This window comes from Merops nubicus, unplaced genomic scaffold (assembly GCF_000691845.1).
Source record: "Merops nubicus isolate BGI_N331 unplaced genomic scaffold, ASM69184v1 Scaffold51398, whole genome shotgun sequence".
Classification (NCBI taxonomy): domain Eukaryota; kingdom Metazoa; phylum Chordata; class Aves; order Coraciiformes; family Meropidae; genus Merops; species Merops nubicus.
In genome coordinates this window covers 1-14,995 of record NW_008628689.1, presented here as the reverse complement: position 1 = coordinate 14,995, position 14,995 = coordinate 1, and the positions used below count along the sequence as shown (strand labels likewise).

General features: G+C 39.4%; 1 protein-coding gene across 1 annotated transcript; it reads right to left on the bottom strand.

Moving 5' to 3' along the window:
• Nucleotides 1-4,795: 4,795 nt before the first annotated feature.
• Nucleotides 4,796-13,266, bottom strand: LOC103779092 (TGF-beta receptor type-1; the record flags this gene model as incomplete). Its single annotated transcript, XM_008946709.1, has 3 exons — nt 4,796-4,956; nt 5,630-5,797; nt 13,036-13,266. Coding segments are annotated over 3 exons (560 nt in total), but the record flags the coding sequence as incomplete, so codon positions are not given.
• Nucleotides 13,267-14,995: the final 1,729 nt, after the last annotated feature.

The following is a 14,995-nucleotide window of genomic DNA, read 5'->3' as shown; positions in this document are numbered from 1 at the left end:
ACCCCTTTTTACACGGAACTAGGACACAGTGGGAGGGCCTGCACTGGTACTCCAGGGAATCCATGCATGGAGGTGTGTGTGAGTACATGCATTTGTTTGCTGCTGTGCATTAAACCAGCCCAGCCAGTGAGTAGGAGACCTGTGGAGCACAGCAGAGGGCATTAGACACACAGAGGGTGAGGGATTCATAAACTTGCAGGCACTTGTAAGACTACACAAGAGAGTATGTGTTTTCATTAATGAAGCTCAATCCTGATCAGCTGGAGTGAAGGAAGGAGCCTTGGATGTCTATACTTGCATGTTACACAAGTTCTGACAGTGTTTTATGTGGGTGCTGAAGACAGCACGTGGCATATAGCAATCTGTGTAAGCAGCTCTGTCAGTAGTGTGTGTGTCTGTCTATGCCCAGCCTCGCTACTGGTTGAGTCCCAAGTAAGAAAGCAGTAGCCACATATGTGGGCCTGGGAAGGACAGGGCCCCAGCCCTTGGGACATCTCAAGAAGGAGGAAGCCCCAGCTTCTAGAATCTGCAGCCACTTATAACATCACTTACTAAATCTAGAGAGGGAATACACATCAAGGGCTGCTTAGAAGAGCAGCACTGTTAAGGATTCCTTGGGAACAAAGGCGCCCTACAACTGCAGTAACTTCATTATACAGTCTACAAGTCCCATCACAAACCATGTCAGGCACTTTTTTTTTTTTTTAAATAGTAAATCCTGTTTGGGCCATACATTGACAACTGTGCTCACAAGAAAAGTTTATCAACATATCCTGGAATTAAAAACAAACAAACAAACAAACAAACCCACCAAAACAACAACAAAAAACCCACACCACCAAAACAAACAAAAAAACCCCCCACAAAACCAAACCAAACTGTGACAGACTTTAATCTGAGAAACAAAGACTGAAAATTGGTCATGACATCCAAGTGATTGTTACCTTGTTTAGTGACTAGGGCTAACGTAGGAACATTAAGCAAAATGTCAGTGTGGATTGCACTGTAAGAGTTACTGACAGCAGCACCCCCACTGGCTGCTAGAAAGAGTGAATGGTATTGGCTGCATCAGCCAACATCAGCTGTAGTATTGCTCTCTCAATCTGGTGTAGCTCTGGCAGCTAAATCACATATGTAATGTTTAGCAGAGTTCACTGTGTTTCTCTATGTCACTGCCCTGTCAGTCTCAAGCTCACATATTAATGAAGCAGGCAAACAATGACACAAGGGCTTTGGAAAGCAAAGTTGACTGGTAAAAAATCAACAGTTACTGGAGTGGAATAAAGTGTCAGGCAACAGCTCAACCTCTGGAACAGCCACAGAAGCCTATGCACAATTTCATTTAACCAACATACTAGTTCTTTCTTTCTCTAATACCAGGGATGGTAGACAGAAGAGAAGACACATTACTTAAATTTCAGGACTGTAAGATCCTTCAGAACCCTCTCAGCACTACTGCATCTCATGGAAATGACATACACACAAGAAGCAAGGGCTATTAACAAAAGAGCAAAAATTATTCTGGGCCACTTGTATTAAAAACCTTTAAATCAAGAATGCAAGATTGTGATGGGCGTTTGTAGTGTTCTCCAAGGATTCTGCATTACTGGATAATCTTTTTATGCTCCTTCATGTACTTGGCAGTATAGTGAGTACAGCGGTCACCTCTGGGTCTGGAAGAAAGGCAGTTTGAACTATCTTAAGACCACACGGGGATGGGAAAAGTGATAAAGCTGAAGAAACACCAACCACGTTGCAAGACTGTCAGCCAGAATCACTTATACAAGCAGTAAAGATGACTGCCTCAGTTTCTGTAAATCATCCTAAGGACAAGGGTTTTAACAGGGAACACCATAAGAGGCCTGAACGTGGCAATGAAGCTGAACTCACACCCTCCAGATAAAAATGTCCCCCCCCACCATGTGACTTCCATTGAATTTATTGGCAAATTGACCTCTTACCATGCTCCATCAATGCATTTAGATTGGCTTTGGCTTCCATAACACAGAATGGTGACTGACTGCTCAAAAAGTCTGAGAGATTATTGCTGGAACAAGAGAGGTGAAAGGCAAGTAGATCATCTAGTGTGGTCAGCAGATTAGCCACTTCATGGCTATCAGACAATAGGAAGAAAAGCATGCACCTCCTTGTCAGCTCATATACTGGAAATGCACTGCTGGTCAGAAACAGGATTTTAGGTTCTGGAGAGAACACAGACTAGCTCTGACCCTCCAAAAAAGGTATGCAGCTCAGTATCCTCCAAGAAGGAAAGGGTAAGTCTACAAAGAAGTTTACAAGTTACATTAAGCATGGCGTTGCCAAGCTTCGGGTAAGCACTGATCTCTGCTCCCCATCCTTTTTAGTCCAAAAGCTCTCTATTAGTTGCCTAATTTCTTGTACAACATAGAGAGCTTGGTGTGATCAAACAGGACCCATTCACAACATCTGGACCAAGTCTGTTCCCTAAAAGTACAGACAGAATTCTGCTCCACTTTGGTTTCAGTAAACTGCAGAAGAGCACCTATGTTAAGGTGGAATTCACAGCCAAACTTCTTTTAAAACACAGGCTTATTTCAGCTACCAAAAGTAACAGTTGGGTCACAGTTCGCAAAAAAAGCCCCAGCCAACAATCCCCGCCCCCCCAAAAAGAGCCTTTTTTTCCCCCACTTGCCTCAGGGCACGAGAACGGGACTGTATTTCTTTGGCAGTTTAAGTCTCGGATTCCCCGCCTTATGCTGCAGGCTGAGCTGTGAAAGCACACAGTTCACACCCTCTGGCAAAAGCTAAGTCTCTGAACATAGAAGAAATAAAGATTCAGTCATTCAGAGAGAAGGGTCATCAGTCTGACTCGGCACCCAGATCACTCAGCCAAAAGTCATTCTTGACTGCTCCCTATCCCTAGAACATGCATTTTTAGAACAGACACTCACTAGAAAAACAAACTTAGTCAAATCTTCCTGAACTTGCACACAGAGCTTCCATGTGCAGAAGAGGTACCAGCAGTGGCAATCAATGGGAACCAAACTGTCACTGAACAGGCAAGATCTAAGCTTTACTACGAAAAGTTAGTCAGAGGTGCAGTTACTTACGTAAGTGCACAAGGGGGAGAGAGAAGGGACCAAGCCTTTTATGCCAATGAAAAATTTTCAGAGAAGTGACTAATAACTATAATATGGGAAACAGACTAAGTCCTGCTGCTAACCACACAGCAAGCAAGAGTTACTACCACTTTACCCTTTGGAAGAAGTGTAGAGCAGACCAACAAGCCATTGAAAAGAGATCTTTTAAGTGGGATCTATAGACACACCTGAAAGGAGGCTTTCTCCAAAGACTAAAGAAAGTAGTTGATTTGCACATCATTTTTATGTGTGTGTAGAAAATATAGTCAGAGGTGGTATGTGTCCTGCTAGTGGCAAAGACTGCGATGACAAATTCCAAAGCAGTGTGCTGCTTTACTACCGATCATTACTGGAGACTTTGAGAAGGAATAATGCCCAGTACTTTGTAATCTAGTAGTAGTTTAGAAAAATGTATCTGACCTGACCATTTGTGTGGTATTTTAAAGGAGAAGCATGGCTGAGGTTTAGAACGAACTAATTTCAGCAAAATAATTGTCAGTAAAATAAATTTTCAGTACAGGTTCTAAAAGCTCTTGTGCACTAAGCCTTCATTTTCTTTTCTCCCAAAAGCCACAGCTAAAGGGGTATCTTAGTTCATTGTAAAACTCCAATCACACACACCCCCTCCCCTGCAGCTTCACTCAGTAAAGATATATAACAAAGAATGTATTTTTTTTAATGTATGGATTTGAGATTTGGCAAAGTTACCATAGAATTTTTTCCAGCATTGGTTGGGTGTGCTGCAGTTAATCCTACAGCCCTGAACCACTGGGCAGGCACACAAACTTCAGTCTGACATACTACTGAGTCTATTGCATCGCAAGGACAACAAGTTGTCCACATTGCACAACTCTTGCTGGGGTTCACTGCTAGCACTGCCATCTCTGTATGCTGTACTGCTGCACAGGTGACTAGGTTTTGAAGCTGTCTCTTCAAAACAGCTTCCAGTTATTATTGTCTGAAAGTTCAGCAATGATAAATTACAGCCAATAAGTTTACTTGCACTTGTGTTGATGGAGTTAAACAGCTCTGAGTTCTTTTGAGGACAAAAAAATAAATAAATCTCTATTTCCAAACTCAGAAGCAGGACTTTAAAAGAAAGGGAGTATACTGACTCATCCGTTGATAATACTATTTATGCATCGGATGACAAAGACAACTGCTGCTTTAAGTTCTCCCACTTCTTTCAAAAACATGATCCCATTAAGGCCTGTATCCAAGATGCTGTGCCTATGTTCTACCACTGAGGCTTCATTTTGAAAAGAAAGTCCAGAGTTTTACTTTGCCTGTCAATATCCTGTCTTGCACTCCAGATTGGGCTGCAAGCAGCACTTCCATGCAACACAAGGGAAAAATAATACAGATAACAGTAGCAAAGTCTCTAAAACTGTCATTTGTGAAGCCTAATTATTTTAATATATACTTCTACCCTACAGTATTTTGCAAGTTTTTTGGTATTTTACACATGCTAGTAACAGATGCCAAGATTCAACATCCTTTTTAAGCACCTACTGCCTAACTAAGTTATCAGCTGGCAAGGAAATGCCTGGGAACTCTACCTGCCATTACTTACATTTTCCTGCTGCTTGTGTTTGTATCCACAAAAGCCTTCTATACGGGTCAATAAACAGCAAAACATTTTATTACAAAAGTTACGTGACATCACATTAATGATTTTACCTTTTTGTTCCCACTCTGTGGTTTGGGGCAATATCAATTGTGTCTGTAGCTGAATCATGCCTAACTGCCAATCCTAGGTCTGCAATGCAGCATGTTCCATTCTTTTTTACCAATATATTTTTTGATTTCAAGTCTCTGTGGGCAATCGCTGGTTTGCCTGTAAGGGGGAAAAAAAAAAAAAAGAAATAACATCTGTAGAAAAAGATAATTGCTGTTATTCCAACCCTGGTGCAGACTCTGTTTGGAGTTACAGAATTTATTCCAGCTCTGCTGCTTTACGTTCACTAAGGTAACTCCTGAAATCACTCATTGTCAACTGGCTGGCTGTCCAGAAAAGTGCCTTAAATGCCTCATGTATTACTTCACTCAACTGCACCCTCCCCTCTTTCTGCAAGTGTTTACTGTATAGACATAATACTTGCCACAAAAAAGTTCCTAGTATGTCTGGAAACAGACCCATAGTGCTGTGCACCATTATTTAATGCCTTAATAGGCGTTTTGCAGGAAGGATTGCTGTATCACAAAAGCTGGATATACCACAGAAACAAGGTAAAAAAATGTTCCAAATTTAGAAGTTCTATTAGCTCAGAAATTATCACAGGTCCTAAACAGATATTCTTCAATTCACTCAGCTCCACAAGGGATTAACTTGGCTGAGTTCAGCTGCCTTCTCATCACATAGGTAGATAGCTTTGTGCAAAGCAACTACACACTGAGCAAGTTGAATGTTCTAATTAAGAAGAGAATTATGGTAGGAAAAACTACATATGTGTAATTAAAAAAACCCTCCAGTATTATCCATGTGACAGGCTGAATAGTTATAAGATTACCTTGTGTGCCAACAATTTCCATATGAAGATGAGCAAGACCACTGGCAGTCGACAAAGCTAATTTTATCATTCCTTCCACTGTTACTGTATACCTGTTCAGGTAATCAAACAGTGATCCATGCTCATGATAGTCTGACACCAACCACAGCTGAGTCCATGTGCCATTGTCTGCAAAATAACACCTGCATGAACACCACAGATACACACAAAAGGCAAACAAAACACATGCCACTTCTGTACAAGGCTTATGAAGTAGAAATTATGTTCTGCAAGTAAACTCAGCCAATTAGACTCTTAAATCTTTACTTCTACCCCTGTAATATTTAAATGCCTCTGCGACGGCTGCGACTACCCTGCAAGACTTTCTGAGCAGCTAAAAGACAAGCCACAGGAAGCCAATGTCACTATGACTCTGAGGTGAACAATTCAGGGCATTAGCCAGGCCCTGCCTTCCCTTCATCTTTCTGCTTGAATTTGAATGCTTTCAGTGCTGAACACATAACACAGAACTAATCCTGTCACTGCTGGTCTAGTACAATGTTGTCCAGGCTACTGATTTAAAAAAAAAAAAAAAAGATGTTTTTCAAGCTTTGCCCTGTAACTGCTTCAGTCTTCCAATAACCTATCCAGCCTCAGCCTGGCAGACAATCCACAGTTACCAGCAACTGGTGGATTTCTCCTCTTGGAGTAGGAGGTTGCAAGCAGCAATCAGACTTCAAAACCAAAGTCAAATCCCACCTCCAAGTTGCTGGCCAAAGTGAGGTTTCCAGAAGGCACAAGGATAAAGAGACTGAAAAACACTCACTGTGGGAAAAAGTCTGCAGTATGATTTTTCACTGAACTATGAAGAGCAAGATGGGCCACAATACATTTGCAGATATTCAAAGGCATACAAGTGACAGGTAAGAACTAAATTGTTCACATTATTAAACTAGTTGACACAAAATACCTTGAAGTTTAAGTGACAGATAGACTATTAAAGGAATTCAAATCAAGAGGGGGGCAAAAGGTTTTTTGTGACCTACGAAGCAGAACTATACCCAGAAAAGAACAATCCTGTCACCAAATATGTTTTCCAATTTTGTTTTGTTGTAAAAATGACTCTCATGTTGCAGATCCAAGAAGCGTTTTAATAGCTAGCTACTTTTGTAGAAGAATCTTTCATCTTTAAAAGACTAGTTATCCCATAAAAGATTTCAGTTGGACTTCTATCCTGAATTATACAGCCACTATTCCCTAACTCAGCACAAGCTGGAAAGATCTCATTAGGTGGTAGTCCCTAAGTATTCTCAAGATGGATACTCAAGAACTAAATATGAAGAACAGGAAGGAGAGAAGCAAATTCAGAATATAGTTCTTACCATAAACATCTGAGAAGTTTTGAGTTTCTAAACAGGTGCTTCTTACATTTCCTTCCCCTCTTCTTCCACTCCCCTCAAAGAACACACTCAGTCCAGAAAAATCAGAGGCAAAAACTGCCCCATCTACAGATTGACAGAAACTACATTTATAGAAGTACTTGTGATTATCTCTAAATAAGCACTTTAGTGAGGGTGGAAAAAACCCTTTCAAGCATCCCTTGTACTCGGATGTTTCTAGAAAGGCCAGTGAGTATATTAAAAATAAGAGAAAATAACTAAAAAGCTACCAAATGCTTCAGAGTAGGGAAATAAAAATCTCATCTACATTCTATTTTCGTAACAGAAAGAGAATTTTGCCTTGGCACATTCACAGAATAGTCTCAACTAAGTTTTTAATTTAAATGGGCAAAAGAATGCAGTCAAATTCTCTAACTTGTAAAAGAGTATTAGAAAGCTGCTATTGCAGTAGGAGGCTCCTTATAATATGCTCACAGAAGTGACTCTTAAGCTTTGATTTTTAAAACAGAAAAAAAGGAAATTAAAGATGCATTTAAAAAAAAAAATCTTCAAGTGTTTTATAGGTAGGACTAATGCTTCTTTTGCTACTTTGTATATCCAAGCATGAACTCTTAGAACTCAGCATACTATCAAAGGTGACTTTTTCCAAAGAGAATTACGGTCTCTGAAAAGACAATCCAGCAGTACTAGGTTCACTGAACCAGTTTTATGGAACCATTAGAAACAGTTATGTGTTCATAGGCACATAAAAGTTGGTCTCAAACATAATAGTTAAAGAGCTCCAAAAAGCTGTGGAAATTCAAAATAAACTAATTTAATCAGTCTATAATATTCTTTTCACTCCTCACTACTGTTGTCTAAACTAAACAACAGTAAATAGGGAAATTAGTTATCTAATTTTAAGTAGCCTACCAGACTTGTGTTTAAATAGATCTTTTAAAGATGCCATTAAGTTTCTGAAGTATCATTGCTGCTTTGAATGGAGTCTCTGCATAAAGTATTTCCCCTCTTAACTCTAAGTGACCACCTAAGAAGAGAATATGCTGCTAATTACAAACCCCTCCACTTCAGTTTTATCTTATTACCTGCAAGTCTTAATATTCAGTCTGTTTTTACCTTGCTTCCAAAGAAGAACATATAAAAGCGTGCTTTCTATCTGCTCTGAAAGAAGCCATGATTTTTTCCCCACTGTCTGTCAGATTCGTGGCCCCCCAACCAGCTTTTAAGAAGTGACAGTGTTACATCCACACTGACATGAATAACGTTAATTACAGAAAAGCCGAAATGCAGCAGTCAGTGCAGTGTCCAGCCATTAGGCAGGACTTATTACATTTTCTTTATCTTGCTATATTTGACAAGCTATACATTTAGTGACCAAATGATGATGAAGTTTTCTTATACTGTTGACGATAGTTAATTATTACCGAGTCATAATTAACCTGACCCTGAATATTTTTGGCTGCAGAGTAAACAGCATCTGCCACGAAGCTGTCAACCACAGGATTTGCATTATGGAGTAATTACACTCAGTAGCAATTGCATACAGCAGCACAGCCCCCCCATGACAAGGTACCTAATTTACATCACATGCACACCACAATCAAGAATCTTAAGCAATTTCAGAATGTTCAAGAACATTACAAAAATTTACATATATTCTTGGAAACCCATTTAAGAGATTAATTATGGTTAATTGATAGTTTCTGATTGCAAGAAACCTGAAAGTTATTTTAAACCAACAAAATCACTCAGAAACAAAAGGTTTTTCTTCTGCAGTTCTAACAAAACCTGAAAAATTCAGAGTAAAGCAGCTTTCAGATTTGTTTTTAGAAGACTGATTACAGTTTGAGAAAAACATTAGTGAAGTCTGCAACACCCATCTTTGACAAGCTGCCTCTTGAAGAAACAATTTATAACAAGGATATAATCAAGTTTCAATTAAAATTTCATTGACTGCATTCACTTAAGTGAAAAATGTTTTTTTCACATTGACACTAGCAAAACAAAAATTTGGACTTGGCACAGGCTTGTTTTTAAACCAAATACTAGGTTTTAAGGTGTGACAGTATTGCTTGACAGATTTCAGTATTTCCAAGTTGAATGTTTAAAAGAATTTACAGAAACTATGTATTTGCATGTGTTCTCTAGTGTCACATAGCAAAGTCTTTCAAAATGGAGACTGGGTTACATTAGCCTTTTCTGGCATGCAGATAACACAGGAGAAAAAGCAGCGAAAAGATCAGATACAGATGGGATCTGTAACTAGAAGACTCTTAAAAATAAGATATTCAAGGAGATATGGAGGAAAACACTTTTGTCTGTGGCTGGAAGAGGACTGATATTTTGTTAGTGAAGTAGCCTGACTATCCCATTGACAGTCCTCAGATTAAACTGATGAAAAGCACTTGAGCTGTGTGGATTAGCAAAATCTTCCAGTCAAATTCCTTCTTCTCAGGCTAAAGCCTGAGCTTCAAAAAGAGTAAATGGCTGAAAGATTACTTTTCTCAATAAGAAGGAATTCTGCTCATTTCTCCACAGCATACTGCCCAATATCATTCTTAGGGATCTACTTACTATGTTAGGTAGTCTGAATGAACAAAACCTTCACCTAGGGTAGTACAGATTTCAATTAAGGGGAAGGAATGAAGAGGCCTAATTATTTTGGTGCATAATGTTACCTGAAACTGTGCAGTACAAGACTTCACCTTACTTGTAACCTGACTACAGACAGTTACGGTTACAGTCAGCTAATATGGGGCAACCTGTAGTACTGTAAATGGAGCCTGCTGCAACTGCTCTTCTGCTAGTAGAACAGTGCAGGTCAGTAGTCCCTGATACAATTTACAGTTAAGTATCTGGGTTAGAAAGAACAAAATAAACAAAAAAAAGTGCCACCAAACCCCAAACTTTCTGCTTAGGTGGTTCAGCACAATGCAACACATGGCCCAGAAAGTTATTTTCCCGACTTAGAAATATTTGAAATCATCATATATTCCTGGCTAAGTAAAAACATACACAGAACATAAAGATACTATTGAGACAGAACACAACTGCAGTTAAAATCATTCATTGCTTCTCAGCCCTCAAGCTGGCTTAACATAGGAGCACCAATTTCCCAGTACATTTTGGGATGGGAAAGCAGAAAGACTGGACCAGCTCCTATAACCTTCTGGACACTATACAGCTATGAGGAAGTAGAGGAGGAACATGTGTCACTAGGGCACATGGAATGTCAGTAGAACACAGAGTGAATACAGTAGTTCAGTCACAAGGTGACTCCACGACGGGAGCTGAATGTCACTGGCTTAGCTGATCTACCTGTGCTTGTAAACACTTTCTAATCTAGACACGCACCCTTCTACCTGAAGAATAATTTTGTAACTACAAGAACCAGTCAGATATTCCCAGCAGCTGTGAAAAATATGCAGTTGTATTAAGAGGAAAGACCTAATTAATGCCTTTACTAGTAGCAAGAACTGCAGCATGACGCCGGCCCACATTTACAGCAGACTACATGTCAGGAGACGTGATGGGCACACAAGAACCTACACCTGAGAATGCTCTACATACCACCCAAGCTTTCAGCAAGCACTGAACTGGGACTGCACAGCTGCACCCGCACTGCTCTGTCTCTGCAGCCATCTTTGCAAGGTTTCAGACACACACAGATTCTTACAGTCTGATGACTTTGGGCATTTCAGCTAGGCTGTACTAACTTCCTAACAGTCAGCCCTATGGAAAAATGGATGCAAACCCTTCACAGCTATTACTGCTGTGAACTAAAACTTCATCTTGCACTTGGCACCAAATAAGCATTTATCAGTTAGTACCAGCATCTATAATGAAAGATCATTTTTAAGCCACTGGTCTCTAAAGCCATGTTGTGATATACTCGCTCCTTTCTGAGTACCATGACAGCACACCTGTCTAACTGGAACTAACTTAACCTCCTTCAATACTCAGGACTTCTGAATGCTTAACCCAGAGAGAGAATGACGTGTATGTGTTTCCTCACTGAAAGAATGCACTAGGTTGTACTGAGAATTCTGCAGTGCTGGGTTAAAAATAAACCATCTTTGGACACCTGCTCAGACAGCAGTAGAAAGTAGAGTCAAAACCAGCAGCATTTTCAAAACACACCTTTACCCATTTTTTTTTTATAAATCAATTACCAACTAGTTCTCAAGAAAACAGTGAAGCCTTGCCCTAAAGCCTTAAATCCTCAAATAATGGCATGACTAAGGACTTTTTTCTTTGTATATACAGCGTATCAACAATAGAAACCAGGAAAAAAATTATATCACATTCTATTACATTACATGGAACCTAAAGGTGACCAAGCCAAAAGAAATTTCATCCTATTCTACCTGGAACCTAAGCCAGCAACCAGGAAATTATTGTAGGAAGCCAATAATTTAGGAAACTTCCCTCACACCTCCTCTGCACAGGAGTCAAGTGCGGTTTTGTGAAAAACTATGGGTTTGGGGCAAAATAGGAGACTGGTAAGCTTTACTACAGATACAATCATAGAACAGCTTAGGTTGGAAGGGACCCTAGAGATCATCTAATCCACCCTCCCTGCCATGGGCAGGGACACCTCTCAAATAGACTAGGTTGATCAGGGCCTCATCCTGGCCTTGAACACCTTGCTAACGTATTGCAATATATCCTCCATGCTTTCAAGTAAGATACAGTACCTAAGGCTTCTGCAGAGATGGATTTCCATTTATGTCTTTAATACTACTTATCTACCAATTTTAAACCCAGGCCCCAGATATTCCACTAGGTCCATAACAACAAACTCTCACTATTAATTAGCAGGTGCTATTGATATCCAGTGCAAGTTTAGGCATGATACAGTAAGACAGTTTCTAGTGGTAAGCATAATCTGCTGCAGGAAGAAGTTGCCTGGTATGCTGTAGATCTGCGAGCTCTTGAAGGTTAACCAGTAGCACAAACATCTGTTAGAATGAAATTAGCTATAGCTAATTTTTCCTGGAGAGGGGAAGTGTTCTGCACAACCTCTTAGATTCTGTTCCAATTCTACAGATTTACACAGATTTGGAAACTTGAAATTAATCTAGTGGTAATTAAAAAGAACTCTATGTACATGCATACTTCAACTACACTAAAACATCTAGGAATTTCCCATAAAAGAATCCAGGATGTGTGTGATTTCTTGATGACTGCCTCAGGTGACAGATTTTTCTGTTAATCCTTTCTTCACAAAAAAATTCAAAAGCCATTTGTGGTGAAACATGCAATTTCAGATTAAATTAGCTGAATGAAACAGAAGAACATTTTAGCTACCCTTAGTGTAAGAAATTCAAAACCTTTGTTGGCTTTGCCAGATTTTGTCTTAAATTGGACTACAGGAAAACCCAAGAAACTTTCATCTAACTGAAACCACAACAAATCAAGCTGAAAAAAACAGTTAAACTTTCCTCTTCGTGGATCCTTAAAAGCTTATCAGGAGAGCTTCAAGAAACAGCTACAGTTCTTTTAATACTAAGAACAAATAATTAATTCCCTTTTCCCAATTTCTTCTCTCACTGGAGTTCTAAATAAACAACTTGTCATAGTTCAGCCTTAAAAATCATCCTCTACCTGCTACCTTCTTTGAGGACAACAGGATTAGACATGATCTCTTTTAGTTCCACCCACCTATCTTATTAGGCTATTAGGGAAGTACAGATACAGGTATTCAGCAGATGTGTGGAATGATAAGATAAAGTGTCTCCTTTTGGATACCAAACTTACCCAGCATTTTAACTTGCTTGTAGACATTATGCTTCATTAAAAATGCAGTAACTTTTTTTAGATTTTAAAAAAAGGCAGATTTCGCAGAAAAAGGAACATACTTTTCTCCTTCATTAAACCTCTGAAAAGCCTGTCAAACCCTCAAATACTCTAGTAACAAAATTATTTACTGCTACTCTTAACTGGATCCTCACAACTTTATTTTCCCCTCCAACAGCATCTATTCTGACCAGGTGATCAGCAAAGTTAATTCATAGTATCACTCACCTTTGTTGTCTGCAGCTATAAATCCAAGAATGTTTTCATGACGTAGCATAACTGTTTGATAAATTTCTGCTTCACGAAACCACGAGCGTTCCTCTCTTGAAGAGAAGATCTTCACAGCAACTTCCTCTCCTCTCCACTTCCCTCGCCAGACTTCTCCAAACCGACCCTTACCAATGCTTTCTTGAAGTACTATAGTTCTTGCAATTGTTCTTTGCACAAGTAAAGGCAAACCTAAAAAGAAGATTTATTATTAACCTTAAGTTCTTATTTTGTTAGAGTGATGTTTAAGTACTAAACATAAGATCCATATTCCATTAAATATTATCTTAGAAGGCACAGAAACTCTTAAAATCTTAACTGCTGCTTGTGAACTGCTAATAAGCATGTAGGCAAGCTGCTACCTTCAACCTTAAAGGCCAGCAAAACAAGTACTCAAAAATATGATGCTACCAACTCCCTCTACAGTTGTTAAAAAGAAGGCACAAACTTCCCTTCTGTTTGGAATTCTGACAGTTGTTCACCCATGAGGTTTTATTTGAATAAAAACAAGAAACAAAGCATGAAAAGATCAGGACCAGGACTGAAGCGTTTTTTGTTTGTTTGTTTGTTTGTTTTTTGGTTTTCCTTGGTGGGTGATTTTGGATTTTTTTCTGTTTGTTTTGGAAAAGTATCTGCCCATAACTCCTGCCAAAGCAGTTTAAAAGAACTTTTGCTACTTGATTTATCACTCGATATGACTCAGTGCATTTCTAAGCTAAAGTTACACCACACTCATCAGCAACACTGACTGTCACAAGCTCACATGTGCCTAAGTATGCCTGAAGCCCATTCGTACTCTCAAGCCACTGTAACATAGGAAAATACCCTCAGCAAGGCAAGTTTGCATTTTAGAGGCAATTCTTGTGTGCCTCACCATATTTATACTTGAGAAAACGCTTACATTCATCCAAGTTTTATAGCTTTGGAGTATCTGCATGCATTCAACTCGCAACTCGCAGCACCTCCTGATGTGCTTCAGTAAGTTTACACAACAAACAAGAGGCACAGGCATCCCCCAAGCAGGGTGTGGTTTTGTTTATTTAAATATTTCCAGTTGTAAGGGCAAGGCTTGTCACAGAACTCTGCCACTATCAGCCAGGTTATCTGATCACAATAAGCTACTTTTGCTGTAGGATTATTCCACTTAAACACTTTACAAAATTATCTATTAATCCATAATCACCATTCCAATAGTTGACAGAAGAGTATCTCTCTTTCCTTATGCTATAGAAAATAAATTGAAAGTAATAGCTCAGATAACTAGTTCCTGTCCACCTCTGGACATTGCTAATAACATCACTAGAAGGACACTGGATCTGGTCAGCAGCACTGCTATGCTTTTGTCTCAGTCTGAGGAGTGCAAAACAGTGCACTGTTCAGAGGAAATCCTCAAGACTTCCAGACGTAAAGGAATTTTCTGCACTATCTGTGTTGACAACATACATATGTGATGAAAGGAAGGGGGAGAAAACAGACATTGTACCAGTGATTTAATCACTGTTCGGTGCTGCAATAATTCCCATGGAGAAAGTTAAAAATTCTGCTGTAATAGATGTCCTCAGGTCAACTGTGCTGCATGCCCAAACTGTAAAGGCTCATCTGTGAAGCTTAACTTGCATTCTTTATGGACACACTTGTGAAATGCAGAAAAGACCACATCAGAACAACCACAGGACCAAGGTCAAACCTGAAAAAGTAAAATTTCGCTCTGCTGCCCATAGAAAGCTTCCTCCTTAGCACTTATGTACAAAATCCACTGGCAAATGTTAAATACAAGCTGATTTTTTATGCTTGAAATGGGATATGCCTAATATTTTCTTTTTGCTATACCTTTTTCAGAAAACTCTTTGTACATTTTCAGATGCACTGCTCTCAACCTGCTGTACCATTTATGGACAGTGTGCACTTGCAGCCCAGAAAG